Source organism: Mytilus trossulus, chromosome 3 (genome assembly GCF_036588685.1).
Source record: "Mytilus trossulus isolate FHL-02 chromosome 3, PNRI_Mtr1.1.1.hap1, whole genome shotgun sequence".
NCBI classification, from domain to species: domain Eukaryota; kingdom Metazoa; phylum Mollusca; class Bivalvia; order Mytilida; family Mytilidae; genus Mytilus; species Mytilus trossulus.
Genome location: NC_086375.1, coordinates 83,098,983 through 83,125,145, shown reverse-complemented (window position 1 = coordinate 83,125,145; position 26,163 = coordinate 83,098,983). Strand labels below are relative to the sequence as shown.

The 26,163-nt window shown below is 32.4% G+C and overlaps 2 protein-coding genes across 5 annotated transcripts; one reads left to right on the top strand and one right to left on the bottom strand.

Moving 5' to 3' along the window:
- Positions 1-245: 245 nt before the first annotated feature.
- On the bottom strand, positions 246-11,319 carry LOC134712650 (O-methyltransferase MdmC-like). Of its 4 annotated transcripts, none has more exons than XM_063574393.1 (8): positions 11,136-11,151; positions 8,014-8,124; positions 7,489-7,629; positions 6,534-6,690; positions 5,126-5,335; positions 4,406-4,506; positions 2,977-3,126; positions 246-2,373 (listed from the first exon to the last, which is right to left on the bottom strand). In XM_063574393.1, exons 3-8 carry the CDS (start codon positions 7,612-7,614, stop codon positions 2,314-2,316), a joined length of 804 nt encoding a protein of 267 aa, XP_063430463.1. In that variant the 5' UTR covers positions 7,615-7,629; positions 8,014-8,124; positions 11,136-11,151; the 3' UTR covers positions 246-2,313. The 4 variants fall into 4 exon arrangements, with proteins under 4 accessions (XP_063430463.1, XP_063430464.1, XP_063430462.1 ...); XM_063574394.1 differs by lacking the exon at positions 11,136-11,151 and adding an exon at positions 9,269-9,348; XM_063574392.1 differs by lacking the exon at positions 8,014-8,124 and having other exon boundaries at positions 11,136-11,319.
- An 8,462-nt stretch (positions 11,320-19,781) lies between these two features.
- On the top strand, positions 19,782-25,580 carry LOC134712648 (O-methyltransferase MdmC-like). Its single transcript, XM_063574389.1, has 6 exons — positions 19,782-19,934; positions 20,465-20,621; positions 21,061-21,270; positions 23,693-23,793; positions 24,041-24,190; positions 25,289-25,580. Exons 1-6 carry the CDS (start codon positions 19,812-19,814, stop codon positions 25,355-25,357), a joined length of 810 nt encoding a protein of 269 aa, XP_063430459.1. The 5' UTR covers positions 19,782-19,811; the 3' UTR covers positions 25,358-25,580.
- The last annotated feature ends 583 nt before the right edge of the window (positions 25,581-26,163 follow it).

Genomic DNA, 26,163 nt, shown 5'->3' with positions numbered 1-26,163 from the left:
ATTGAATGCTAATTTTGATAAACTTGTTTTGGTGTAATTTTTATCAGTTCTATCAAGTTTTTCTATGATTTATCTATGCACTTTGTTCTGGAATCTCGTGGCATCATGAATGTTTCATTTCTATTTGAAATGAAGGTTGATTTCAGAGGATGCGAGATCGATGTTAGCTAATCAAAATAACGTATTATTCGTACTAGAATTACAAACTCTTCTTTGCAAATTATTCCTATTTGAAATCTTACATGTATCTAAACACTACTCATTTATTTTTATCAGTTAAAGCAATTCATATTCCTAAAACAATGCTCATATTACTATATTCTTACAATGATAGTCACACCACTATACATAAAGAAATGTAAGCTACACGTCAATAACAAATAAATCCAAAAGACATCTAGAAGGCAAAATTTAGTCAACAAGACACATCGACTTAACCAGTCACCATAACCAATTTCATTCCACATATTCCATATCAAATCATTGCACAAACGGGTTGTTACCAATTTAACAATGTGTCTACAATATTTATCCACTCTCGATGGATAAATCATATATTTTAAAAACGCCATCGAGTGGATGAATATCGTGATAAATGTGGTTGTGTGGTATAGTCTGTATTTCTATTGATATTGCACATTGTAAATATATATATATCGTCCTAGGTTCTAGGATCACATGGTAAATCAGAGAACTGCCCTAAGCATTTTTTTTATATAACAAAAATATATATATATCAAATAAAATTTGCAAGAGCAATTTGATAACTTTTTATATATATAGACGGCATATTAAACATGATTGTATCTTATTTCTAATCCATGTCAGTTTGTATATCTACAGTTAGCATATTAAACATAATTGTATCTCATATCTTATCCATGTCAGTATTTATATCTACAGACAGCATATTAAACATAATTGTATCTCATATCTTATCCGTGTCAGTATTTATATCTACAGACGGCATATTAAACATAATTGTATCTCATTTCTAATCCATGTCAGTTTTTATATCTACAGACGGCATATTGAACATAATTGTATCTCATATCTTATTCATGTCAGTATTTATATCTACAGACAGCATATAAACATAACTGTATCTCATATCTTATCTATGTCAGTATTCATATCCACAGACGGCATATTAAACAAAGTTGTATCTTATATCTTATCCATGTCAGTATTTATATCTACAGACGGCATATTAAATATGATTGTATCTCATATCTTATCCATGTCAGTATTTATATCTACAGACAGCATATTAAACATGATTGTATCTCATATCTAATCCATGTCAGTATTTATATCTACAGACAGCATATTAAACATGATTGTATCTCATTTCTAATCCATGTCAGTATTTATATCTACAGACAGCATATTAAACATGATTGTATCTCATATCTTATCCATGTCAGTATTTATATCTACAGACAGCATATTAAACATAATTGTATCTCATATCTTATCCATGTCAGTATTTATATCTACAGACAGCATATTAAACATAATTGTATCTCATATCTAATCCATGTCAGTATTTATATCTACAGACAGCATATTAAACATGATTGTATCTCATATCTTATCCATGTCAGTATTTATATCTACAGACGGCATATTAAATATGATTGTATCTCATATCTTATTCATGTCAGTATTTATATCTACAGACGGCATATTAAACATGATTGTATCTCATATCTTATCCATGTCAGTATTTATATCTACAGACAGCATATTAAACATGATTGTATCTCATATCTTATCCATGTCAGTATTTATATCTACAGACGGCATATTAAACATAATTGTATCTCATATCTTATCCATGTCAGTATTTATATCTACAGACAGCATATTAAACATGATTGTATCTCATATCTTATCCATGTCAGTATTTATATCTACAGACAGCATATTAAACATGATTGTATCTCATATCTTATTCATGTCAGTATTTATATCTACAGACGGCATATCAAATAGTATTGTATTTCATTTCTAATCCATGTCAGTATTTATACCCACAGACGGCATATTAAACATAATTGTATCTCATATCTTATCCATGTCAGTATTTATATCCACAAACGGCATATTAAACATAATTGTATCTCATATCTTATCCTTGTTAATATTTATACCCACAGACGGCATATTAAACATAATTGTATCTTATATCTTATCCATGTCGGTATTTATATCCACAAACGGCATATTAAACATGATTGTATCTCATATCTTATCCATGTCAGTATTTATATCTACAGACAGCATATTATATATGATTGTATCTCATTTCTAATCCATGTCAGTTTTTCTTCTAACCAGCATGATCCCATCTCTAACAGGAAGTAGAACCTTAAACAATACAATACATGATATAACTTATGTTTAAGACAAAGTAAAATATAGCAGCACACGGTGTCGATTTGTGACTTTGTATTATACATAGACTTTCATTACCTATTATGTCTGTTTGTTTTGTTTACGCATCGTTGTCAATATAATGGAATTTGATGTGACTGTCATACAAGTGAAAGGTTTATCTATCTATAAAACCAGGTTCAATTCACCATTTTCTACATCAGAAAATGCCTATACCAAGTCAGGTATATGACAGATGATTCGGTTCATATTTGAGCTTTTGATATTGCCATTTTAATCAGGGTTTTTCCGTTTTGTATTTTCCTCAGAGACTTTTTACAGATTTCTTAAAAAATCAATTGTAAGGTAAATATGGTAAAGAAAATCGAAACTAAATTTAAAAATTTGTCCTCATATTTTTTTAATTTAAAGCTAACTACAATATATTCGATTTATGATATATTTATATTTTTAAAATAATTTAGCTTGATGAGTATTTAGGAAGTACGAAGATGGATTCAAAAACAAATAAACCCTGTTCTATCGTCGAAGTATTCTATATTGACCTTCACGATCACATATGTATAAGTCACTTACATGGTAGATATCCTCTCTTGTCGCTATTGTCTCATTCACATCCTTTATTCCATCGTCGTCTGACGTATCTGTCATATACGATCTACCACCGGATAACGCATTATCTAGGGCAATAGTACCTCCGGGTGCCAACAATTTCTCCAGGGCTATCTTCATGGAATATATTGTTAAAGTATTTACATTAATTATATGATAATCACTTTTTCACATTAAGATTAAAAGAGCTAGGGACAATTTATACTAAAAAACGTAAACGATCATCTTTAAAATTCATAGTTATAAAGATTTAAAAGTGTATTTCAGTAATAGGTGTGTTTGTAATCGAACATGTGGCCACAAATGACATTTCAGTTTACTTTGTAGCTTACTAAGCGTTATGGGTTTTGTACATTGTTGAAAGCCGTACAAATAATCTCAATGAGAAACGTACCACATCTTTTTGTTTTGTATAAAGATTACAATTTTTGACAGATTTTTGCATAATTGTATTATCAATCCCCCAAAAAATATACCATTCTTAGCCGGACTAAGATTCGTTGGGATATGAGAGATAAACATTGTTCTTTTACTAACACTTTCGATAAGAGACGTCATTCGATGCAAAAGTCTACAAAAACGTTTAAAATGTGCAGTGCTTAAATGTTTATATCTTATTCAAAATGTGCAAAATTGTTAATATTTTTGTGCGAATACTGTGATATATGTTTAATATTTTAAGCTTAATTCATTGTAAGGTTTTGTCAATGCAAGTGAAACAATATCAGAAGAAATCGGTTTCACCTCAAATTTAAATAACAAAAAAATAAATAATCATTCAGGAAATTATGAGTACACAATTGTTTTCGTACCTATATTACTATAAACAAATAAAATTATCATTGATGCATATTGGATGTTAATCTATATCTGTATGTTTATGCTCTGCTAGAATAGTCTAATTGTTTAAGTTACCACATCATAATTAAGGTAATTTACAATACTAATAAGATGTATTATAAAGCACAAAGGTATCTCAATTTAAACCAATCACTGTAAATTAAAGTATGATTATTTGAACAAAAAAGCATTAAAGTCTATTTGTTTCATAACACATTGTTGCCAATATAATAGAATGTCAATCGACTGTGATACAAGTGAGAGGTTAAGCTAGTTATAAAACTAGGTTTTACCCACAACTTTCGACATAAGGAAATACCAAGTCAGTACTGGGCAGTTGTTTTCCATTCGTTTGATATGTTTGAGCTTTTGATTTTGCCATTAATTTGATTAAGGACTCTCCGTTTTGAATTTCCTCAGAGTTCGACATTGTTGTGATCTTATTTTTTCCTAATGAATTATTCGTTGTAAATTGTTCAGTATTTTTTATATTTACTTTTTAAGATGCTACTTATAGATGCAATCCTACTGAATTTCATCTTAGTAAACTTACATGAAAGTATTCAGATTTTCCAGGTCTATCAGCATCTATGAAAATGAAATCAAACTTTTCTCCTCTTTTTGCAAGGTCTTTAATTGTGTCTAGTGCTGAGCCTAAAAAAAGCTAGGTTTGAGAAAATGTTTCATTTATATATTTTTGTTTAACATTAATACCCAAGACATATGAGCGATCTTAAACCATTATCCTTTGCTTTTTTGATCTTATAATTAATGAAGATCGACAGTATTGAGCGCAAATACTAGGGCATACGATACAGTTTCAGGGAAGGTAATGACGTTGCTACCGCATAGTTTTATTTTTGTTGACTTCAAATTGCGATATATCGAGTCTAAAAAAGAACAACATTTTATCGAGTGAAATTAATCATCAGCCTGAAATCGAGTACTTGGACTTTTTTTTTTTGAAAATGACATTTGACTTGATACTGTTTGAAGATTGTGAGAAAAAATGTTTGATTATTTTTTGCCGGGATTTGAACTTCTGGTATTGGGATATTTTGACAACTCAATAACATGTTCCGAATGCTGGCGAGCGAAGAACAAAGTTTGCTTCCGTAACTTTTCTGATTTAAAATTTTTGTAATTGTGTATTTTAAAAATATGTGTTGTAAGTCGTGTTTCAACTTTACTGTTGATCCAATGAACAATCTGTCTTAGAGTTGTCACTTGCTTAGACGTAAATATTATATGATTAGAAGATATGGTTTATTACCTATAATAATTTCTACTTTTTTACCATGGGATGATCGATCCATAAAGGTCCTTGCAAGGTTGGCTAGATATGGATCAAATTCACATGTAACAACCTTTCCATCGTTTGGCATGACTTCTGCCATACCTAAAGCACTACATCCAGTAAATAAACCTACTTCTAATACCTTCTTAGCTTTAGAAGCGTTCACTAAAAACTTCAATACATAACCTAGAAAACACGAAGTACAGTTAAACTATAGTATGAGTTATATCATTAAAACATGAATTACATTTAAACTATAGTATGAGTTATATCATTAAAACATGAATTACATTTAAACTATAGTATGAGTTATATCATTAAAACATGAATTACATTTAAACTATAGTATGAGTTATATCATTAAAACATGAATTACATTTAAACTATAGTATGAGTTATATCATTAAAACATGAATTACATTTAAACTATAGTATGAGTTATATCATTAAAACATGAATTACATTTAAACTATAGTAAAAGCCATATTATTAAATCATTCATACAAAAATTCACTACATGGTGAACCAAAAATGATAAGTATATTGTCAAAAATTACTCGCACTTTATAATGACTCTTTTTCTACCAGTTTATACAATTTCAAGTGTAGCTACTATTTGTATAAACCTTTTTTTTGCCTACAAATTTTTAAAGTTGTCTGTCAAATTTGTGGGATTATTTTTCATGAACAAAACTATAGTTCTAGCATTGGTGGACCAATTTGAAACTCGTAAAATGGACAAGTATTTGGAGATTGAAATACCTTCGAAGTTAGCAGGCAAGGAAAGGCATCATCCTACTAATGGAAGCTGCATAGGTCGTAAAGCTTAGCTGACGCGTTAGAAATTGCCTCAGTAAACATGTTGATGTCTCAACAGCTTGTGTTAATACCCCACTGAGAAACGTTCGTGCAATAATATGGAATAAACACAGAGGGGTTGAATATTCCAAAATTGACTACTTTTAGACCCCAAATGCAATTATATTTTCCTTCAAAACCAGTACTGATTTCGTTGACTGAGAGGTAATTGTTTGAAATGTAAACTCTTATCTATGTTCACATGCAGTACAATTAAACAAAAAGGCAAACGAATAGATAACTGTTATATAAAATCGTATAATTGTTCCTAATATGTGTAGTATGTCTTATTCCACATGATCCAATACCCATCAAATATACTGATTGGTCGTTTCTTTAGACTTCTACCATACATATCTATAACACAAGTATCTTCCTCTTTATTTGTATCAAGTCAATTTCAAACCAGTCATATAATTATTTGTTAACAAAAGCTAAGCAAGACATTTTAACACTGACGTATCAATGGCAAAGCGATAGGTTTATATATAAAAATAAATATGTATACATGTGATTATTTCTTAACCTTCAAGATTTCCTGACAGCATTACTGGGTTGATGTCCCATTTGGTTTTCTTTTCATTAAAAAGTCGCTTCCATGGATGCTCAAGAGTGTCTTTGATAAGAGCTACCATAGCTTCACTAGGTCCTGATGTTTTCTGATCACAGTAATCATCTCTTTTCTACATGATAATAGAAAACCATTACTGAAATTAAAGGATTATTTCTGACAATTCCAACTGGTACTACGATATCGGGTTTGAGAAAAGACATTATTCATGAATTTGCGTTATTTATTTGTGTGTTTGGTACCTGATTAATCATTCAAGCAGTTCAAATTTCAAAAGGCTCCAATTTGTTCTAATGCGGTGTTGTTTCAATGCTGGCCCATATAGGGGAATCATGTGCGAGCAAAAACATCTTTAACCCCTCCTCATTCGTTATGTGCCTGTTCAGATTCATCAGATGTAATCAAGTGATGGTCATGTTTGATGTCTGTCGTAAAAGGTTTATTGAAGCATCAATGAGGAAATTGGTTATCTCTTTTGAATGATTTCACACATTGACTATCGAGGATCTTACTGAACTCTCTACACCGTATTTGTTTTGCTTATTGATGTCCGTATATATGGTGACATGTATTTTTTCACATCCTTGTCCTTTGGGTTTGTTTAACATGCCAGAAGAATAAATTCATCTTATTGTTTCTATATATAAAAGAAAGTATCAATCTAATTTTAGTTTTCATGTCATCATTGTATGCTTTATTTTAAAACGAATAAAAATCGGGCTTAAAATAAGTATATAATGTTGCGACATAATAAGGTACATTCATAACGTTTAGCCAAGTTTTATTCAGCAGTCAAGTTAAGGTCCGTGGTTTAAATGATATTTTCTAAAAAAAAAAAAAAAAAAAATATACAAATATTGTCTTGTAGAAAATTATTCCGATTAAATACTTCCGACAGTATGCTCGTTACCTTCATAAGCTCATCAACATTTTCTAAACCAGAAATAACGGTCTCCGGAACATTCATGGATTTCGCTAATGTAATGACTTCCCTCAGTTTTCTCACAGCTGGGTCGTGGTGGTGTGAACCTGACATTGTTCTTTAAAATTCCTAAAATTCAGTAAATATAAAAAAAACTTTTTTTTATCAGGAACTTTTAAAAAAATCCTCGTAAATGCTAATTGACATATCTGATAATATTGTTATTATGAATCAGAACAGTAAGTTGTTTTTACTTTTAATTGTATAAGCCCTTCTTTGAAATATTTAAGTCGTGATATATGTTTTAAAAGAAAATTGTACTTTAAACACTGCAATGTTACGTCAAAATCATTAACATATTCAGTTGAAGGACTCCGCTTGCTACAAAGATAACGACTTAGTACGTTAAAGATGGGCATATATTTGCAAGATAGTTTTGAACCCCCTTTCCATACTTTCTGAATTTTGAGTTTGATACTTTTTTCATACTTTCTTATGTACATTTGTACATACCTTAATGAGTATGATCGTCAAAATGATTAGTACTCCTATTAGTATTGCAGTTATGGCAGAGAAGAGGCAGAAGATACCAGATGATATTGTAACGCAAAAGTCGAGTAAAAACTGAAAACGACATGACAACAATAAAAGTCAAAAACAAACAAACAGACAATCGCACAAAAAACTACATATATGCGACTGAAAAAATTAGGAATTCAAACCAAAACAATGTTTAGAATCACACAAGGCAGTAAAGATAACTGACATGCTGTTGAAAGAATATCGCAAATTACTAAAGTACCTGCAGAATAAAAACCACCAGTAAATATACCAATCTAAATGGACTCATTTAATAAGTTACCAGGATTTTTTCGGCAGACGCGCGTTTCGTCTATAAAAGACTCATTATTGACGCTCTAATAAAACAAGTAAAAAAGGCTAAATGAAGTACCAGAGACCAACGGGTGAGGATAAATGGGCATTGTTCAATCATCAAAGCTCAACAAAAGATATACCGCATTAGATATATAAGAAACTATAATAGTTCACGTCATGAAAAAAATACGATACATTTTAAAAGGGAAAGCCATTACAGACCCAGTACTTTGGAAAGCAATACAAGGAGCGCCAAATTAACCCCTTACCGAGGAAATTAGTATGACAGCAGAGTATGTACACATGCAACACTTAATAGTTATCAAAGGTACCAGGATTATAATTTAGCACGCCAGACGCGCGTTCGTCTACATAAAACTCATCAGTGACGCTCATATCAAAATATTTATAAAGCCAATTTGGGAAACAAGTACAAAGTTGAAGAGCATGAAACATCTTAAACTAGTTAAAATAGTACTGTCAGTAAAAGTAGCAGTTAATGCTATTTTAAACATATATTCTATTTACGGAAATATGCCTAAAGGGACGAGACTCAATTCAATCAAACTTATGAAGTCTTATCCAAACATTCCAAGACATGATGAAACTCGTCTCCAATATCACCGAAATAAAATAAAGAAGATATACGGTTTCCCTATTGAATATTTTTCTAACGGAGTTTTCGGTTTTTAATAGTTATAAAGTTATAATCATAATACACAACCAGTTGCTACAAATAAAAGATACGAAAATCTGAATGAAGCTTTCAGATTTTAAGTTGAGGCAAAATAAACGTGAAGTTAGATGTTTCTTTTCAAAGAGACATAACTCCAAAATCACTCCGAAAATATCACACTAATCATAACTAATATATTTTACTATAAGGATATACTTTTGTTAAGTTATTCAATATTTATCTGTATTGCTGATATTAAATGCATCTTAAAGTTGATATAATTTGATTTCTTTAACGTGTCTGTTATTCCTACAAAAATAAATACAGAGAGTGTTACAAACAAAACACAGAGACACTTTCACAGGTCAAAAACGTATTTCCCAATATACCCCTTTTTATCCAAGTCTTCGATTTATCAGAGTAACCAACCTTACAACGGCGAAGACAGAAAACTAAAATACCACGAAACCAGAGTACCAGCCTACCAAAGAAGGGTGACCATTTATAACTTTTATATAACATATCTTTATACATTCTTACTAAAACATTCGTAAAGCAACACAATAAGGGATACACATCAATAGTTTAATACTTAGGCCCGACCGCTCGGTTTTTGTTACAGTACTTGGATACAAGGCAGAAAGACGTTATATACCAGATTGACATTCAAACTCATAAACTGACAGCGCCTTGGTTAAAAAAAAGAAAAAAACCAACAGAGAAATAATAGTACACAAATACAACATAACTAAAAACAAAAGACTGAGTACTACAAATCCCACTGGAAACTTGGGGTGACTTCGGTAAAGTCCTGCTCGACATATGGTTCCAGTCGTTTTTCTCATATTAGAACACATCCGGTAATATTAATTCTATGTCGGTAGGTAACATTCGGGAAAAGGGGACAGGATTGTAGTTACGATATTAGAAACATATCCGCTATCATCGGTGAAACGGGTACTAGTATTCCATGATGATCATGACGGTCAATTAAGAGTGAGGAAGTCGTATATGAACATTATATAATCTATACAAATGTCACCATTTCGTATCCTTCTGTGTGTGCATTATCAAGAATAACTGACAACAAGAAATTAAGGCTTGTTCTGGCATTATTATTATGTTATGTCCATTCTAGCGGACAGTAAAATAATTATAAAATGAATTATAGATACAATGATGTAAAATTCTATCTCCAATTTGATTGCAAATATTGATTGTTTTATTGTTTTCTACATATCAAGTTGTTTTTCTATCGTACAACTCCCCCTTTTCCATGTTTTAGTGATCCAGGTTTCCTGTAATATTAAGTGAAATGTGAACGTTCGTTTGAATTATTGTTGTCACAAATTGGGTTTCAGGATCCGAATTTTTTATTGTCTAATCAACCTATTGCAGATGGATGCAGTCCTATACTAGCTTGTACAAAAGTTAACATAGAACAGTATTAGGAGCTGCTCTCGATGTTAACGTTAGAAAACTTAAGTAGCCCTGCCAGTAAATTTTATTCTTATCAGACCAGACCTGTTTTACCACTGCTGCATAGCAGATAATAGATAAACTCATCATAGTCATAGATACCAGGATTGAAATTTTGTAAAATGCACAAAAGTTTAAAAGGCAAATAAAGTAAGAAGTTGAAAACTAGAGCAATCAGGACAAAAATTTAAAAACATTTGCCAAAATCAGCTAAGGTAATCTATTCCTAAGGTAGAAAGCTCTAAGTGTTTCATAAATCAATGTTTTGTGACAGTTAATTTATAATTATGATCATATCAAAATACGTCGCCACAGAAGTGTTCGCTACTGGGGTGGTGATATTATCGTAGAATAAAAACTCCACCAGCACTGTCATCGACTCAGTGGTTGTAAATAAACTCATTATATTAATATCAGGATGACAATTTTGAAATTTTCATCAGACGCTGATTTTGTCTCAAAAAAGACTTATCAGGATACAAAACGAGGACAGGTCACGATATAAATTTAATGTGTTTAAAGCGCTCAATGTTCAAATTATACTCTACAGTACTAATGTAAATCTAATAGGATTTTAATTTTCAAGATTCATTTATGTACATACCTTGTGTTTACGATATATATGTCACGTGTGCCATGTGTGTATCAATGAAGATTTCCTGTACGCTATTTATAACTTTATATACAGGTAAAACATGGATATTTTTATCAATGTTGTCGTACTTTTTTCTGATAATTTTGTTTTGTTTTTAAGAATCTGAGTAAATAGCTAAACGAAGCCTAACGAAGCTCAAACAAGTGATTGATCCAATCTATATAGAATACGTAGTATAATGATGTTTTACGACTTTACCCGTTAACAATCCAATATGATTTGATTGGTTTTTGTTGAACGCCTTAAAGTGCTTTATCGTGGCGGTCAGTGTATTTCGATAGAGATAGCAGGAGTGTCCGGGGAGAACAAAAACCGACCTTCGATAGAAAAACTTACAATCCTGGTCAGTTAAGAGTCAAGTGAACCTGCTTCGTTTGGGATTCAAACTCCCAACTTCTGTTTTTCTCTTGATAAGATGTTATTTAAATACTAGTATGTACGATGACAATTCACCAGACAGTACTAGATGTCACAAACAGACAGTTACAACAATTCTGCATGATTATCTTTTACAGTAATAACAGGATTGTCTTGTATTAACTGTTGTTTTTTCTTAAAAGAAATGTTCTTTTCTCTGATTTAAAAGACAATGCAAATTACTAACACCGTTTTAAAATAGTCTACTAAATTGAATTAAACTTGATGACTCGACAATACGAAATGTCCTCAATCAGAACCGATACCCTCACGCATGACATAATAAAGATATGAGGTTTTTAGATTTAAAAGGATGTCGATCAACATCGGACAGCGTACACGCCGCCCAAATCGACATTCATACCCATTGACCGAATAAAAAGTAAATTTGAACTTGTAGGTCTGTAATTAGGACCCTTTCAAAATTTGAATGTCACTTTTTTAGGCAACATCTCGTGCGGCAACTGATTTTGTAGGAGTTAAATTTTATGTACAACAGTAAAAGATACATGTATCTCTTCGTTAAAGTATTCACCACAGCATAGCATTCTCCGATTTTCAATATTTTGATCAGTCGAATAAGAAAATTGAGATTTAGAAATGTCTATACCCTTTGAAGCGGTGACAATTGCTCCACTCAAGCACAACCGGAAAATCCCCTCACGGTTTTCATTACAGAACCAAATGTTCTGCGTGTGTAGATTATCAGCCGTGACAAGTTGACTATAGTTCTGTTTAAAATTAATACAACAATTCTGCATGATTATCTTTTACAGTAATAACAGGATTGTCTGGTATTAAATGTTGTTTTTTCTTAAAAGAAATGTTCTTTTCTCTGATTTAAAGGACAATGCAAATTACTAACACCGTTTTAAAATAGTCTACTAAATTGAATTAAACTTGATGACTCGACAATAAGAAATGTCTTCTTTGGTAAATACTAAATCTGGCTAAAATCATAAGAAAATTTACGAAATAAAAATTTGAACTGTTCATTTTCTTTAAAAAAAACATTAGCATCGTTTTATTCAACTCTTCGTTGGTCGAGGAGCCATGGACATCGTCGCCTTAATCCACTTGATATTCATGATGTTTCTATCGATGGCCTTGCCGAACAAAAAACCTCTTGGAATTCATCACATTCGCTCTAAATTGTACTCACTTCCGCTTTCTAAACTGAACTCTCTATTGAAAGCATGGGAAGAATGCCACACAACAGATAGTCGATCTACGAAGTATAAAATAGTTGCCACGGTGATGGATATTGCTAACCATAGATTATTTAGACCCGTTTTTGAACATTCGGAGGAACTGCAAAAACGTTCATTCTTCAAATTGAAGTTTACAAACAAGGGTATTGATGCTATACATATAAGTAATATTCTTCACCATAAAAGAGTAAAAAGCAACATTCCTTCTTTCTTTAAGGATCACTCTTCTCCTATAATGTCGTATTCCTACACCAACCCTGTTGCATATAAAATTTTCAATCACAAAAAAGAGTTAATATTGATGACAACTAAATTAAACCACCTGAGTGTGCCTGTTCACATTCCCATTTCGTGTATAATCCTTCTGGCCCTGTAATTTCTGGAGACCTTATTGTAGTCAATATCTACAAGTTGATACAACTTTTGTCCATAGGTCCAAAATACACAGAGCCACAGCCAATCAATTGGCAGCAGAACTTAAAACAACTAATGGATTCTTTTGAGGGTTATACAAAAGAGTGGGCAAACAGAGAAAAGGTTGAGATTTACACTCTTTCGACGAGTAAAATCAGTAAGGTCATTGATTCAGATAAGAGTAAGTAAGCTTAAAGGGTCAATGAGCACCAAAGCTCCTTTCATCTTTAAAGACCCTCAGTTCATAGAGGAGTTGTCTTGCCTCCACGACAAATATGTTGTCGTTCAGCTGACAAAGCCTCATACAATTATGTTCTTGTGTGAAAGAAACCCTACATTGCCTGCCTCAATAAGGAACTCGGGATAAATAACACACATGGAATCCTATATATACACTAAGTACGCTTTCGAAGAAGGAGATCCTGGAAAACCACAAATCGGTTCTCGCCTCCTTTGGTGTTAATCCAAGGATGAAGACCAGGATCTTCCATCCTTATATTGGATTCCTAAGCTTCACAACAATACTTATACGGAAAGGTATATTACAGGTTCTTCCAAGTGTTCCACTAAACCCATTTCTAAAGTTCTTACTGCCATTCTCACTGCAGTCAAAAAAGAAATTAAGAAATATCCGAAACGACTTATTCAAGAAATGTCGTTAATCAGATGTGGATACTGAAAATTTAAAAGAGTTATTGGTGAATTTACAATCTCAATCATTAAAACATCGTACCAACATAAAAATCTTTGATTTTTCAACACTTTAAACCCGTATTCCACTTACTAAAATTAAAGCTCGACTGAAAGAACTCGTCAGCTTATTTTTCTTTAACAAAAAGGGGACTAGACGTTTTAAATATCTAGTTTTTGGCAGAAATTCAGCTTACTTGTAAAAAATCATACAGAGTCAAGGAAAAACTACATAGAAGAGGGTATCACTATCATGCTGGACTTGTAAATGACAACATATTTAATGAATTAGAAGGTTTGGTCTTCCAACAAACTATTGGAATCGCAATGGGTTCTAATTGCGCTCCTCTTCTTGTAGTTTTGTTTTTGTATTCCTATGAAGCAGTATTTATCCAAGGGCTTGTACAGAAATGGGGAAAGAAATTAGCACAGTCTTTAAATTTCACCTTTCGGTATATTGATGATGTACTGTCTTTTAATAATAATAGATTCAGTGATCACTTACATTTAATATATCCAAGTGAACTTGAAATCAAAGATATTACCAAAACAGATAAATCTGCTTCATATTAAGACCTTTTTCTTGAAATGACTACTGATGGTATTTTGAATACCAAAATTAGTGACAAACGCGATGATTTAAATTTTCCTATAGTCAACTTTCCATTTCTGTGTAGCAACATCCAAGTGGCACCAGCATTTGAAGTATATGTATCTCAATTGATACGTTACTCAAGAGCTAGCTGAAAGTAAGTTGGTTTTGTTGACCGAGGAATGCTGCTTTCTCAAAAATTGCTGAGACAGGGCTATGAATCAATCAAATTAAGATCCTCACTCAAGAAATTTTACGGTCGCCATCGTGAGCCAATTGGCCAATATGACAAAAGTGTGTCAGAAATCATATCTGATATTCTTCCTCAGTCATAATAATCTTCCATCATTACCGAACTGAACAAAGAAATAACACGACAGGTGCCATATACGGTACAGGAAATGCTTACCCTTCTGGAACACTTGATTTCACTCTATGTTTTTAGTGGAGTTCGTGTTGTTTCTTATTTATTATTTATAACTGTTGAGGAAAATGTCCTTTGGTTTTTTTGAGTCTTTGTTTACTCCTTGGTTTTGATTGTTATTATTGATCGTACATTTTACGAACGCCATTACAAGTTGATTGACCGTTATGGAATAACCGTTTCATAGATGATATCGGATATGTTCCTTATGTCGTAACTACTATCCCGTTCCCTGTTCACGAATGTGACCTAACGAATTAGACTATATACCGGATTTGTAATAACATAAGCAAAATGACGGGTGCCACATGTAGAGCAAGATCTGCTTAACCTTCCAGAGCACCTGAGATCATACCAGGTTTTGGTGGGGTTCGTGTTGCTTTGTCTTTTGTTTTCTATGTTGTGTATTGTGTCCTACTATTTGTCTGCTTGTCTTTTTCTTTTTTAAGACGAGGCGTTGTCGGTTTAGTTTCGATTTATGAGTATGACCGCCTCTTCTAAATAAACACAATGTTCTAAATCTTCTATAATTTGTGTGTTTACACACCAGTTAAATTCTCCCTCGCCCTGCTCGTCCGAATTTAAAGTATTTAATCTCTAAATTCAATAGGATATAAAGAAGACAAACACATATATATGATTAGTTGCTCGCAGTAACATCTTATTTTCTCTTGCGATACAATATTTTTTTTAATTTTATTGTACACATTTCTTCGATTGAAACAATATATAAATACATGACATATAACATTGTCCCTCTTTCGCATCGTTTCTAATTCTTTGGCTAATACCTACAACGCCTGTACGTACAATAAATATAGCAGCAACAGCATATAAACCTATGTGACCAACTTCAATTCGACGTAACTGCGAGCACCTTCGATACTAATACATTTAAATGCCAAACTTTAAATAGTACCATTAAACCCCACTAGTAAAAACCGTCACAACTTTCCTCGTGCCTTATGCACATAACATCAAATTTATAAATAGTACATACTGTTTACAAAACCAGTATCCGAACTAGTTAAACTAGTTCCCATCTATAAATAATTACTACAAAAAGCAAACGGGAAAAACCCTATTTTTTACAAAATAAGATACATACAAGTGTTATTGTCAGACATGTTACATTTTAAAAGTTTAAAAACTTAATTATAGTGTGTCCACTGCTCAGCTGGTTCCATCATCATATGGATCCCCTATCCTCGACTGTTTCGGCACTGTCCAGGACAATCTCCAGGGGTGTGCCGACTGAGTTTATCAGTCTCAGCCAGGAACCCGATAACTCGTCCACTGCTCTTCTCTCTTCCTACATACCTAGCCAGCATCTTACTCTGATTGTCTCCCAATTTTACAACCAAACTTCTTCTTACTGGTCCAGTTAGTCCTAGGGACCCCAAGGCTCTCAAAAATGTCTGAGAAACACATTTCCCATTTCATAAATTGGCATTGTTTGTTCATATTGATGGCTCTTACTTGTCATTCTCCTTCTTTCCCTAGACTAACTTTTCCCCCTCCTATGTCTTTTATCTGCTAAATGTCATACTGGTTGCTGGATGTTGCCAAAACTAAATCTCCCTGATGTTTCCACTCCCATTATGTATATATTTCTTAATTGGCTCCCTAAATCTTCAACAACGCTCTTTGCCATCCATTTCTCCCCTGTTCTGACATCAAAATTTGCCTCTGTCACCTTGTCATCTTTGCTGTCTCTCAGCGACATAACTTGTCTGGTTTTTGAGACGTTAAACTCCTTTGTAATAGAACACAGTGGAAGTTGAAGTTTTGAACTGGTGCTGAACAAGCCAATGCTGTTAAAACTCTTTGGTAACCCAAGTAATTTGTGTAAGTGTCTGTTGAAAGTCCTCTCTGATCTTTCAACCTTGGTCAGCGGTACTTTTGACATCAACAGATCCATGCGATCCTTGGTAATACTCCATGCTGAGGATCCTGTAATTCAGTGGTTGTCGTTTGTTTGAGTGTTGAATATTTTTTTTTTTGTTAAATTTTTACTTCAATTAGGCCGTTAGTTTTCTCATTTGAATTGTTTTACATTGTTTTTTCGGGGCCTTTTATAGCTGACTATGCGGTATGTACATTGTTGAAAACAGTACGGTGACCTATAGTTGTTAGTTTCTGTGTTATTTTGGTCTCTTGTGGAGAGTTGTCTCATTGGCCATCATACCACATCTTCTTTTTTTTTTTATATAATTGCTGTTATTGTCATGTCATCCATGAATACTCTAATTGCTGGCTGACTGACCCCAGTTGACATAACAAGTCATCTGCTCTTCTCTGCTGATTTTACTAGCATATTCATTGCTGCTGAGAATAAAACTACTGTAATGGTACATCCTGTAACGATTCCAACTTCCAGTCCTTGGCACGCTGTTGTGTAGTCTGCAACGGAAACCTCAATATAAAGTAAATAAAACAGACCTGAAACATTTCTCTAACCTACCAAATATGTTGCATTTATCCATAGTGTGGTATACTACGGTAAGCGTTTATCAGGTCAAACCACAGAACAGTCACATCGCCTTTGTTCTCTGTAAATTCCTGAATAATCTTTGTTAAAACGTTTGCAGGTTCGAAGTACTGTGGTACTCCTGGTACTCCATCTTACAAAAATACTGAACTTAGAGGAAAATAAATTCGGAAAGTCCATAATCACATGGCAAAAACTGTCATATAACTGACTTGGTACAGACATTTTCAAATGTAGAAAATGGTGGATTGAACCTGGTTTTATAGCGCTAAACCTCTCACTTTTACAACAGTCGCATCAATTTTCATTATATTGACAATGATGAATGAAAAATATGTCACAAATAGGGGTACAAATACAACACAGACCCCACCAAAAACTAGGGATGATTTCAGGTGCTACAGAAGGGGGAGCAGATCCTGCTCCACATCTGGCACCCGTCGTGTTGCTCATGTTGTTACAAAGCCGTTAAATAGTCTAATTCTGTAGGTCACATTCTTGAAAATGGAAGGGGGTTGTAGTTACGACATAAGGAACATATCCAATATCAGCTGTATAATAAACATTCCAAAACGTTGAACCAACTCGTGATGCCGTCCGTAAAATTTACGAACTATAGTTGTTCTCAAGAATATATGTTATATTCCGTTTCGCAAGAAAAACCTTTCACTCAAGGGAAGTGATATGGTCCTAAACTGTTTTGGTTGTTTAATATCTTCTTCCTTTGGAATAAAACAACCATCTAATTTTAACCACTTATCTAGTAACCAATATCTTCTCCATATAATTTTGCTAAGTCTCCATAGTTGTTTTGCGAGGTATGGACAGTTCTCATAAACTCTATACGTAACGCAATTTGGTCCGGGTACTGATGCTGATCTCGCCTTCTTTGAAGTTGACATGACTTCATGAAGTTTGGGTTAAGACATATATCAAACTCTATTGCTGGCTCATCTGGACTTATCAATCTGTGTTGGTCTCGAGCTCTTGTTCTGTCTGGATCACTATGGGTTTCTCAAAAATATTGTTCAACCTCTTTTTTTGGGCGATCTAACCGGCTTCATCTTTTATCTCCTAAAATCTTCTTTACAAAGCCAAATGGATTATGTTTAAATTGTTATATGTTTCTTGCTCTTTTCCTTCAGTTATTTCCGTGATTCTCTGCTCTCCTCAATGTTTGTATTCTTTCCCTGTCGACATCTCTGAACTCTTTTAATGCCTTTTGTTCGTGAAACTCAGCTTTCTTAAGGCACTCTGTTAAGTTTTGTTGTTCTCTCCTCAGTTTGGCAATGTCACTTACTCTTCTATTCTCTTCCATGGCCTGACTCTCAACTTTCTTCTGTTCTTCCATTCTAAACCTAAATTCTGCACCGCAGGAAATGGCTATGCAAAATTAAAATTTTAGTTTACAGTTATGCCGGCCCTTTTCTTGATTTGCCACTATAGTAGTATTCGGGTTTTACTTTTACAGTTAAAATCTTCTTATTAATATGACCGGGTCAAAGTATACTTTATAGAATTGATCTATTTGTTTTAAACACGGTCTCATATTTTAATACACTTTTCTTATTTACAAAAGAATAACAAACCTTAGGTATATAAAAGCTTTCATACAGCAAAGTTATTATATTAAAAAAAAATGAATAATAAGTTTTATTCCAAGGTTGGTGTTCATCAATAATTTTAATATGTAATAAATCCGTCTTTCACACCTTCCCCTTTTCTTGCCTACCACTACTACAGAAAAAAAAAATACATTCAAAAGTGTAATATTTGAAGTGTTCCAAAATTGTAAAAACTACTACCACTCCATCTATTGACTTATTATTCAGTGTATGCGTCATATGTCATATGATTTATTATCATAAAACACACTATAAATATACAAGGTTAAAATTTAGAGCGGCATTATTGATCTGTTAAAGTACGGGAAAAAAGGTATGTTAAAATTAAAGTGAACCATTTACATAATACTGTTAATACAGGACAGGTATATTGGGTATTCTGATATGGAATTTTCACTTGAAAATTAAAAACGTTTTCCTATGCAAATAGTGAACATGTACATGTAACATATTTTTGCAAACTAACTACAAAATAAAGCTGAGTCAGCTATTTTTTTTTTTATAAGAAGGTGGTGTTGATGTGTTTTTTTTAAGAAGGTGGTGTTGATGGAAGACGTTTTTAAATATCTCTTAAATTCGTGCATGAGTTTGTTAAGATAAATTTTAAGATTGACATATTGTATCTTTTATTTATCTGCAATGTATAAATATCCTTTTTGAAATGAAAAGTGGATATATAAGAAGACACTATCTATGTTTTTCTGGATTTTGTTGTTGTGATGTTTCATTTAACTTAATTTATCTCTTGATTTTACAGGAAAATGAGTAAACGTAGCCGTGACCCAGCGATAAATAAACTGAGAGAGGTGAAAGCAGAGGCCGAATCTCTGGGAATACCTGAGGCAATTATCAATGGGTTACAGGCGGTTGATGATTTGGCAACGGTAATTAACATATGAAGTTAAAGTGATGTTACTTTAACATGTCCATAATTACTATAGATTAAATATCAGAATCATGTTACTCCAATTAAGACAATAAGGGTAGTTTTAAAAAATATACATTTTTGTTATTTGACAAATTGCGACTCGGCAACCAATTAAGATAAGTGTTTTCCCCTTAAAAAGAATGTTCCTGTTTAATGTTATCAATCATTGGAAGAAGAAAATGAAGTTATGAACCTATTTTGATAGAAGACGTAAAAAAACAAGACTAGTTCCTTCAAGGGAGACAAATATTTTGAATATACAATTTCATTTTCTTTTTGTATTATATAAAAGAATAAGCTAGAATGACACATCGTTCCGTTAAAGTCGAGGCCAGAACATGAAGCTATATCTTTAAATGGTTTAAAAGCTCTTCAATGCAGTGAGAGAAAACCAAACGAATATAGTATAATTCATTGTTAAACAGTTTATGTATTTGATGTTCATAAATATCTCAAATCGATTTCTTCACCTTTTTTTATTGAAAGGCTCGAGAAGATTATTGCGACAGTAAGACGTCGACAGCAAGTGAGCCAATAGCAGCACTGATAAAAGATACGCTAGAACATCCCTGGAAGAACGTGTACGAAGAAGGGAAAACGACATGGAATATCACCCCTAGAATGATGTCAGGAAATCTGGAAGGTAAAATACGAGCAAAGAAATAAAAACCAAATAAAACGCTTCTTTGGATATCTCAATAGTAGAGCGATACTTCATTGAATTATTGAGTTCAGTTAAGAAGCGATCGTTAAACATATTGAAAAGAAAAAGAAAACGCAAACAGATAAAAAAAAAATAGCAAAAAGAGAGAGATGTAGATTAGTTCCTTTTCATTGGTTTTGTTCAATTTTTGTTTGATCCACACTGTATAATTGGTTTTAATGTAAATCCATTAACAGAGTTAGTTGACATGAATTGAATTAGGTTAAAACGTTGAGAGAAAATTTGTACAGACATATACATTGCTTTTTCCAAGCTTATAACAAATGTTGTCATTCAAAGTTTATGTCTGACCAAATCTAGTAAACTTGAAACGATGCCAAATTCACCTTTTTACATTTTGTTTTTTTTCTTTTTTTAGGATATGTTTTAAAATTCTTAGTCAGTGCTTCTAAATCCAAAAACGTTCTTGAGGTTGGTATGTTCACTGGATGTGCTGCCTTAGGAATGGCGGAAGTTATGCCGGATGACGGGAAGGTCGTCACTTGTGAAATTGATCCATACCTAGTAGACCTAGCTAGGAAATTGATGGATAGGTCGCCACATGGAAAGAAAGTAGAAATTCTTACAGGTATACATCAAACAATTAGCTATTGTTTCAATGGAGATATTAAAGGCATTAATTTTGACCATTGTATTCAGGATACATTAATACAGGTGCTGTGTTGCGTTTCCTTAAGTTTTGCCTCATGATCGTATATAGAAAAATATAGGCATGAGCAATTATTTCAGTCTTTTATCTTTTTTACGAAATTTTATATGTAAAATCAGAATCAATAAATTTGAGAACGTAAAATTGTGCGAACATTGAACACTTTGACGCGCGTCTGGCGTATATACTTAATTTATTCCTGGTATCTATGATGAGTTTATTTGGTACATGTTTTTGTATCTTATTCCCTTCTGCTAGGATTTTTAATTTGAATGAGGGTGTTTCAAATTATACATGTTTCCAGGGACGTATATAGGTCCTTGATGTTTCTAATGAAAAAGGCTTTTTACGTTTAAGGAATTGAAAAAAAACCTAACGATTAATGTTCTTTCTGTTTAGAACCCTAACTTTAATCTTGAATTTGTATTTTTATATAAAGAACCGTTTTAATAAGTGTTTAAACATTAAAAAAGAGTAATTTCTAATGTCATTTATAAATCAGCAGTCAAAGTATGGTAATACATTTTTTTTGTTCTTGTCATGTTTTGGTTAATATGTATACATGTGCTGATAATATATGTAAAGCTGGTATTTTTGACTTCGTGTATACATGCAGCCATCGATACTCTGACTGTCAAAATTATCATGCTGCTTCTCTCCTTTAAGAATTTGACCTCCCGATTAGTACGTATACAAAGACAGTTACAATAAACGGCCATAGACCACAATTAATTTCTCTATTAGTTCTTTATAACTTTTTGTCTCATTAAAAAAATTCCACTTAATATTTTTGTCAAATGTTTTGTGTGTGTAATGTAAAGAACAAGTCCAAAAACATATCCAAAATTCAGAAAGATTGCTCTGATGTAACTTACAAAGGAGTAAGTTCGGTAAGGGCCATATTTGGACCCAATTATAAAGTTCATAGTTACAAGACAATAAATGTTTTAAGTTGCCCTAAAGACATGTTAGAAAGTTAAACAGAACTGTTTTTGTCAAAGTTTAATTCTAACACGTTGATTTTTACATCCAAAAAAGGTCAAAATAAGTGATTTTGGTGAAATTTGACAAAATCAGCTAGATTTCAACCAAATAAAGGACCAGGAAATATAGAGCGCAGGCGTCGACAAGCTTAAGATTCAAATAAGACATGTGAAATGTCTTCACAAACATTATTTTAAAAGATCTTTGTTGTCGACGTATGCGCTCTATGTTTCCTGTCCAACAATCTATGGAAATTTACCCATTTTCATTGATTTTTTCGTGAAAAATCAATATGAGTACAACTTGTGACGTCATAATGAAACACAGAAACGTAAAATTTTCAACAAAATGGCCTATATCCTAGCTAGTCAATGTATTAGCTGTAATTTATCGTGATATTGGTCGATAAATCTGAATTTGAAATTTACGCTAAAAAATGGGGCCAATTTTGGACCTTATCGAACATACTCCTTTAGCCAATACACATCCATACCCCTATGTACAAGTCAATAGATGTTCCGAAAACTGTAAATATTACCTTTTTGCACTTGACCTAATCACTCTTTCCATATTAAAATCAGTTAAAATACCTTCAAAAAAAAGTTAATTCACCTTTCTTCTTTCATTTCCACCCCATACAAACTAATAAATGAATGAAAAAGGCAAAGAAAAAAAAATTAAGAAAAAATACACTATAATTAAGGGGAACTATATTCGTGGTCAACGAAAAGCGGGGTCATTAATTGTGGTCTTGGGCCAGACAACTTTCGAGTTCGATGCATTTCCGTCAAAAACTCTGGTTTTAGTGAACACCATTCATGCGTTTAGTTCATCGTCACTTCCGTTCCAATGTTGAGCGAGTGGTTGGAAAATTATAATACTATATTACCCATTTTTTCGGCAAACTAAATTCTCATAATTGACAATCATTACTGCTATCGTTAGGGAATTTTGATTAAGTACTTACAAAACAAAAAATAAGTCTAGTTTATCCTGCACAATGACGATCACTTAGATGCTCGATGAAGGTTAATAGTGCAGGGATACAGGCGATCCCCTCTATCTAGTAAATGACATCACAAAGGCGCGCCTAATTGACGAGTTTTTTTCCGGTGACGGATGAACTTGAAAGTGGTCTAATTGCTTTCCCTTTTTCCTTGGCCATATGTCAACACGCCAATCGCTGAGTGTAAAATTGTAAATAAATTATAACCTAAGATCTGCATTTATTTAAATAACGATTTTTTTTTAACCTTTATATAATATTAGCTAATGGCAGCAAGGAACTGTTCTTTTGAGCATAAAAAAAAAACGCAAGACCAGTTTCTAAGTTTTTTCTTACTATATGTCGTTTTAGGTCCAGCAATAGAGAGTCTAAATGGTTTGGCTAAGAAAAATCAGAAGTTTGATTTCATCTTCATAGACGCTGATAAACCGGGCTATTGTGATTATTTCAATGTAAGTGTACCATACATAACTGGGAGAAGATAATTTAAAAAGCAAAATAAAAAACTCTAACATCATATTTGATACATAGTTAAAAAGATCTAATCATCGTCATATAGTTGAATTTTTTTATAAACCCTTTTTAAATTTGATATTTGACTTCGTATTTTCATTTATGCGCCTTTACTTTTGTTACAATATAACTTCCATACCACAGTTTAGATTTATGTTATTTATGTATATTTGATTATATTTCAAGATATGCTTCGCAGAACTTCTGGCCCCCGGCGGTACTATTGCTATGGACAATGCCTTATTTGGAGGTAGGCCGTACATGGAAGATTCGCCACCAAACGAAGGCGTTACCAAGTTTAACAACATGATTGTGACAAGAAAGGATATTTATTATGTACGTAACGATATAACTAACTCATTGTTCAAGGTCGTACGGTGACGTATATTTGTCAATTTCTGCATCATTTTGTCCCCTGTAAACGGCTGTCTCGTTGGCAAGCATACCACATCTGCTCCTTTAGAACTTACGAGACGTCGACCTTTACACATTATTCATTACAAAAATGATGGTTTGGTTAAAATGTCAGATCGTTTCAACCTAAAACTGATCTAAAACACCTTACATATACTATCATTTCAGTATCTTTCATGAACAAAATCATTTCAAAAATCTAATCAATTAATGCACTATTTTAAAATCAACATTTTCCATATGATAGGGAAAATTTCCCAACAACAAATATTTGACCTTGACAAATCGTTGCAATGTTAATAGTTATCAAAGGTAACAGGATTTTAATTTAAATCTTACTCACATACTTACAAAAATTATTCAAATCAAGTGTTTTCTTATATAAAATCAAAGACGAAGTCATGAAAAACAAATATTTCAAAAATGATTATTGGAAATTACCTCTTATATATTTATCTTAATATATATCTCTTGTTTTTTCTCATACTTTATCGTTTTCAAAACGAATCGGCAAACTTCTTTTTTTTTCTTTTTTTTTTTTATCAGCAATAAAAACTCAAAACCATGCTTCACTCAGTAGTGATATAAAAATATCTACTATCAGGAGGATGTGAATACTTTTAAAAATTTTGGAGAAACTGCCAGATAACATATACAGTAACCAAATTCTTACTCTCCAAAATACCTACGTATTATGTGTTGACGTTTAATATGCAGTAGATTTAATAAAATTACAATATAAATGATATGTCATGTTAAAACCTGAGCAAAGAGGCTGGTTATATGCCTCAACCCAGTGTTTGGATTAAATTGTCAAAATATAAAACTTGATGCTGACGTATAGTCAATGAACTAGATCTATTAAATATTGATGCAAACAGCATGGAGTTACAGATGACTTAAACAAATTGAACCTGCTTCATTTGCATTGTTTTATTACTTCATGATTTTTACACGTGTCTCCACCCCGAATAAACAAATCTTTGATAACATATATTGATACTGTCTGCATTTTTGTAGGTTTTGATGCCTATTAGGGATGGTGTAATGCTAATCAGGAGAAAAGAGGACATGAATGGAACCGTTTGAAAACATTGAAAAACTTAGCTTATACATTAAGCAGAAAGAGCTAGGAAAGCATTAACTGTGATTTTCATTGGCACATATCTTCCAAACAGATATTGTGTAATGATTTAAAGCAACTCGTTTTTGCATTTGGAAGACGACTTTAGTTTTATATTATACTCTTATTAAATGGCTGTCTGTAAGTGATAATGGGATATTGCTACAATAAAAAGAATCATTACAATTCTTTGTTTGTTTTTGTAGTGATTAAGATTTTAACACAATGTTGACTGCTGTATCCCAATTTCTCTCATTTTTCACCTATTATGTCTATTTGTTTTGTTCACTCATCGTAATCAATAAAATGAAATTTAATGCGAATGTCATAGTAATACAAGTGAAAAGTTGAGCTAGCTACGTAAGACAATACCTCAGTAAACTCAGATCGTTTCGAAGGTTTTCCTCAACTAGTGACACTTATGTGAAATAAAATCGTACGTATGATATATACAACAGACCTTTAGATACATGTACGTGAGAATGCGTAAATTAACTGAAAGTTGATTAAGAAAAGCTCCAGAAACGCACCATTATAAAGTTACCATGATTGTCATGGTTAGTACTCACATCATGAGTTTGTCGTGTGTTTTCGAATCAGCTCTACTAAAACTAATGGACGATGCTTGGAAACATTAAAAAGTAAATTAACAAAAATATCGAGCTCAAAGAGAAATTCAAAACGAAACGTCCTTTATAATTTGCAAAATCAGAAGCTCAATCACATCAAACAGACACATTAAACCAGGCATATAGAATCAGAAAATATTTAT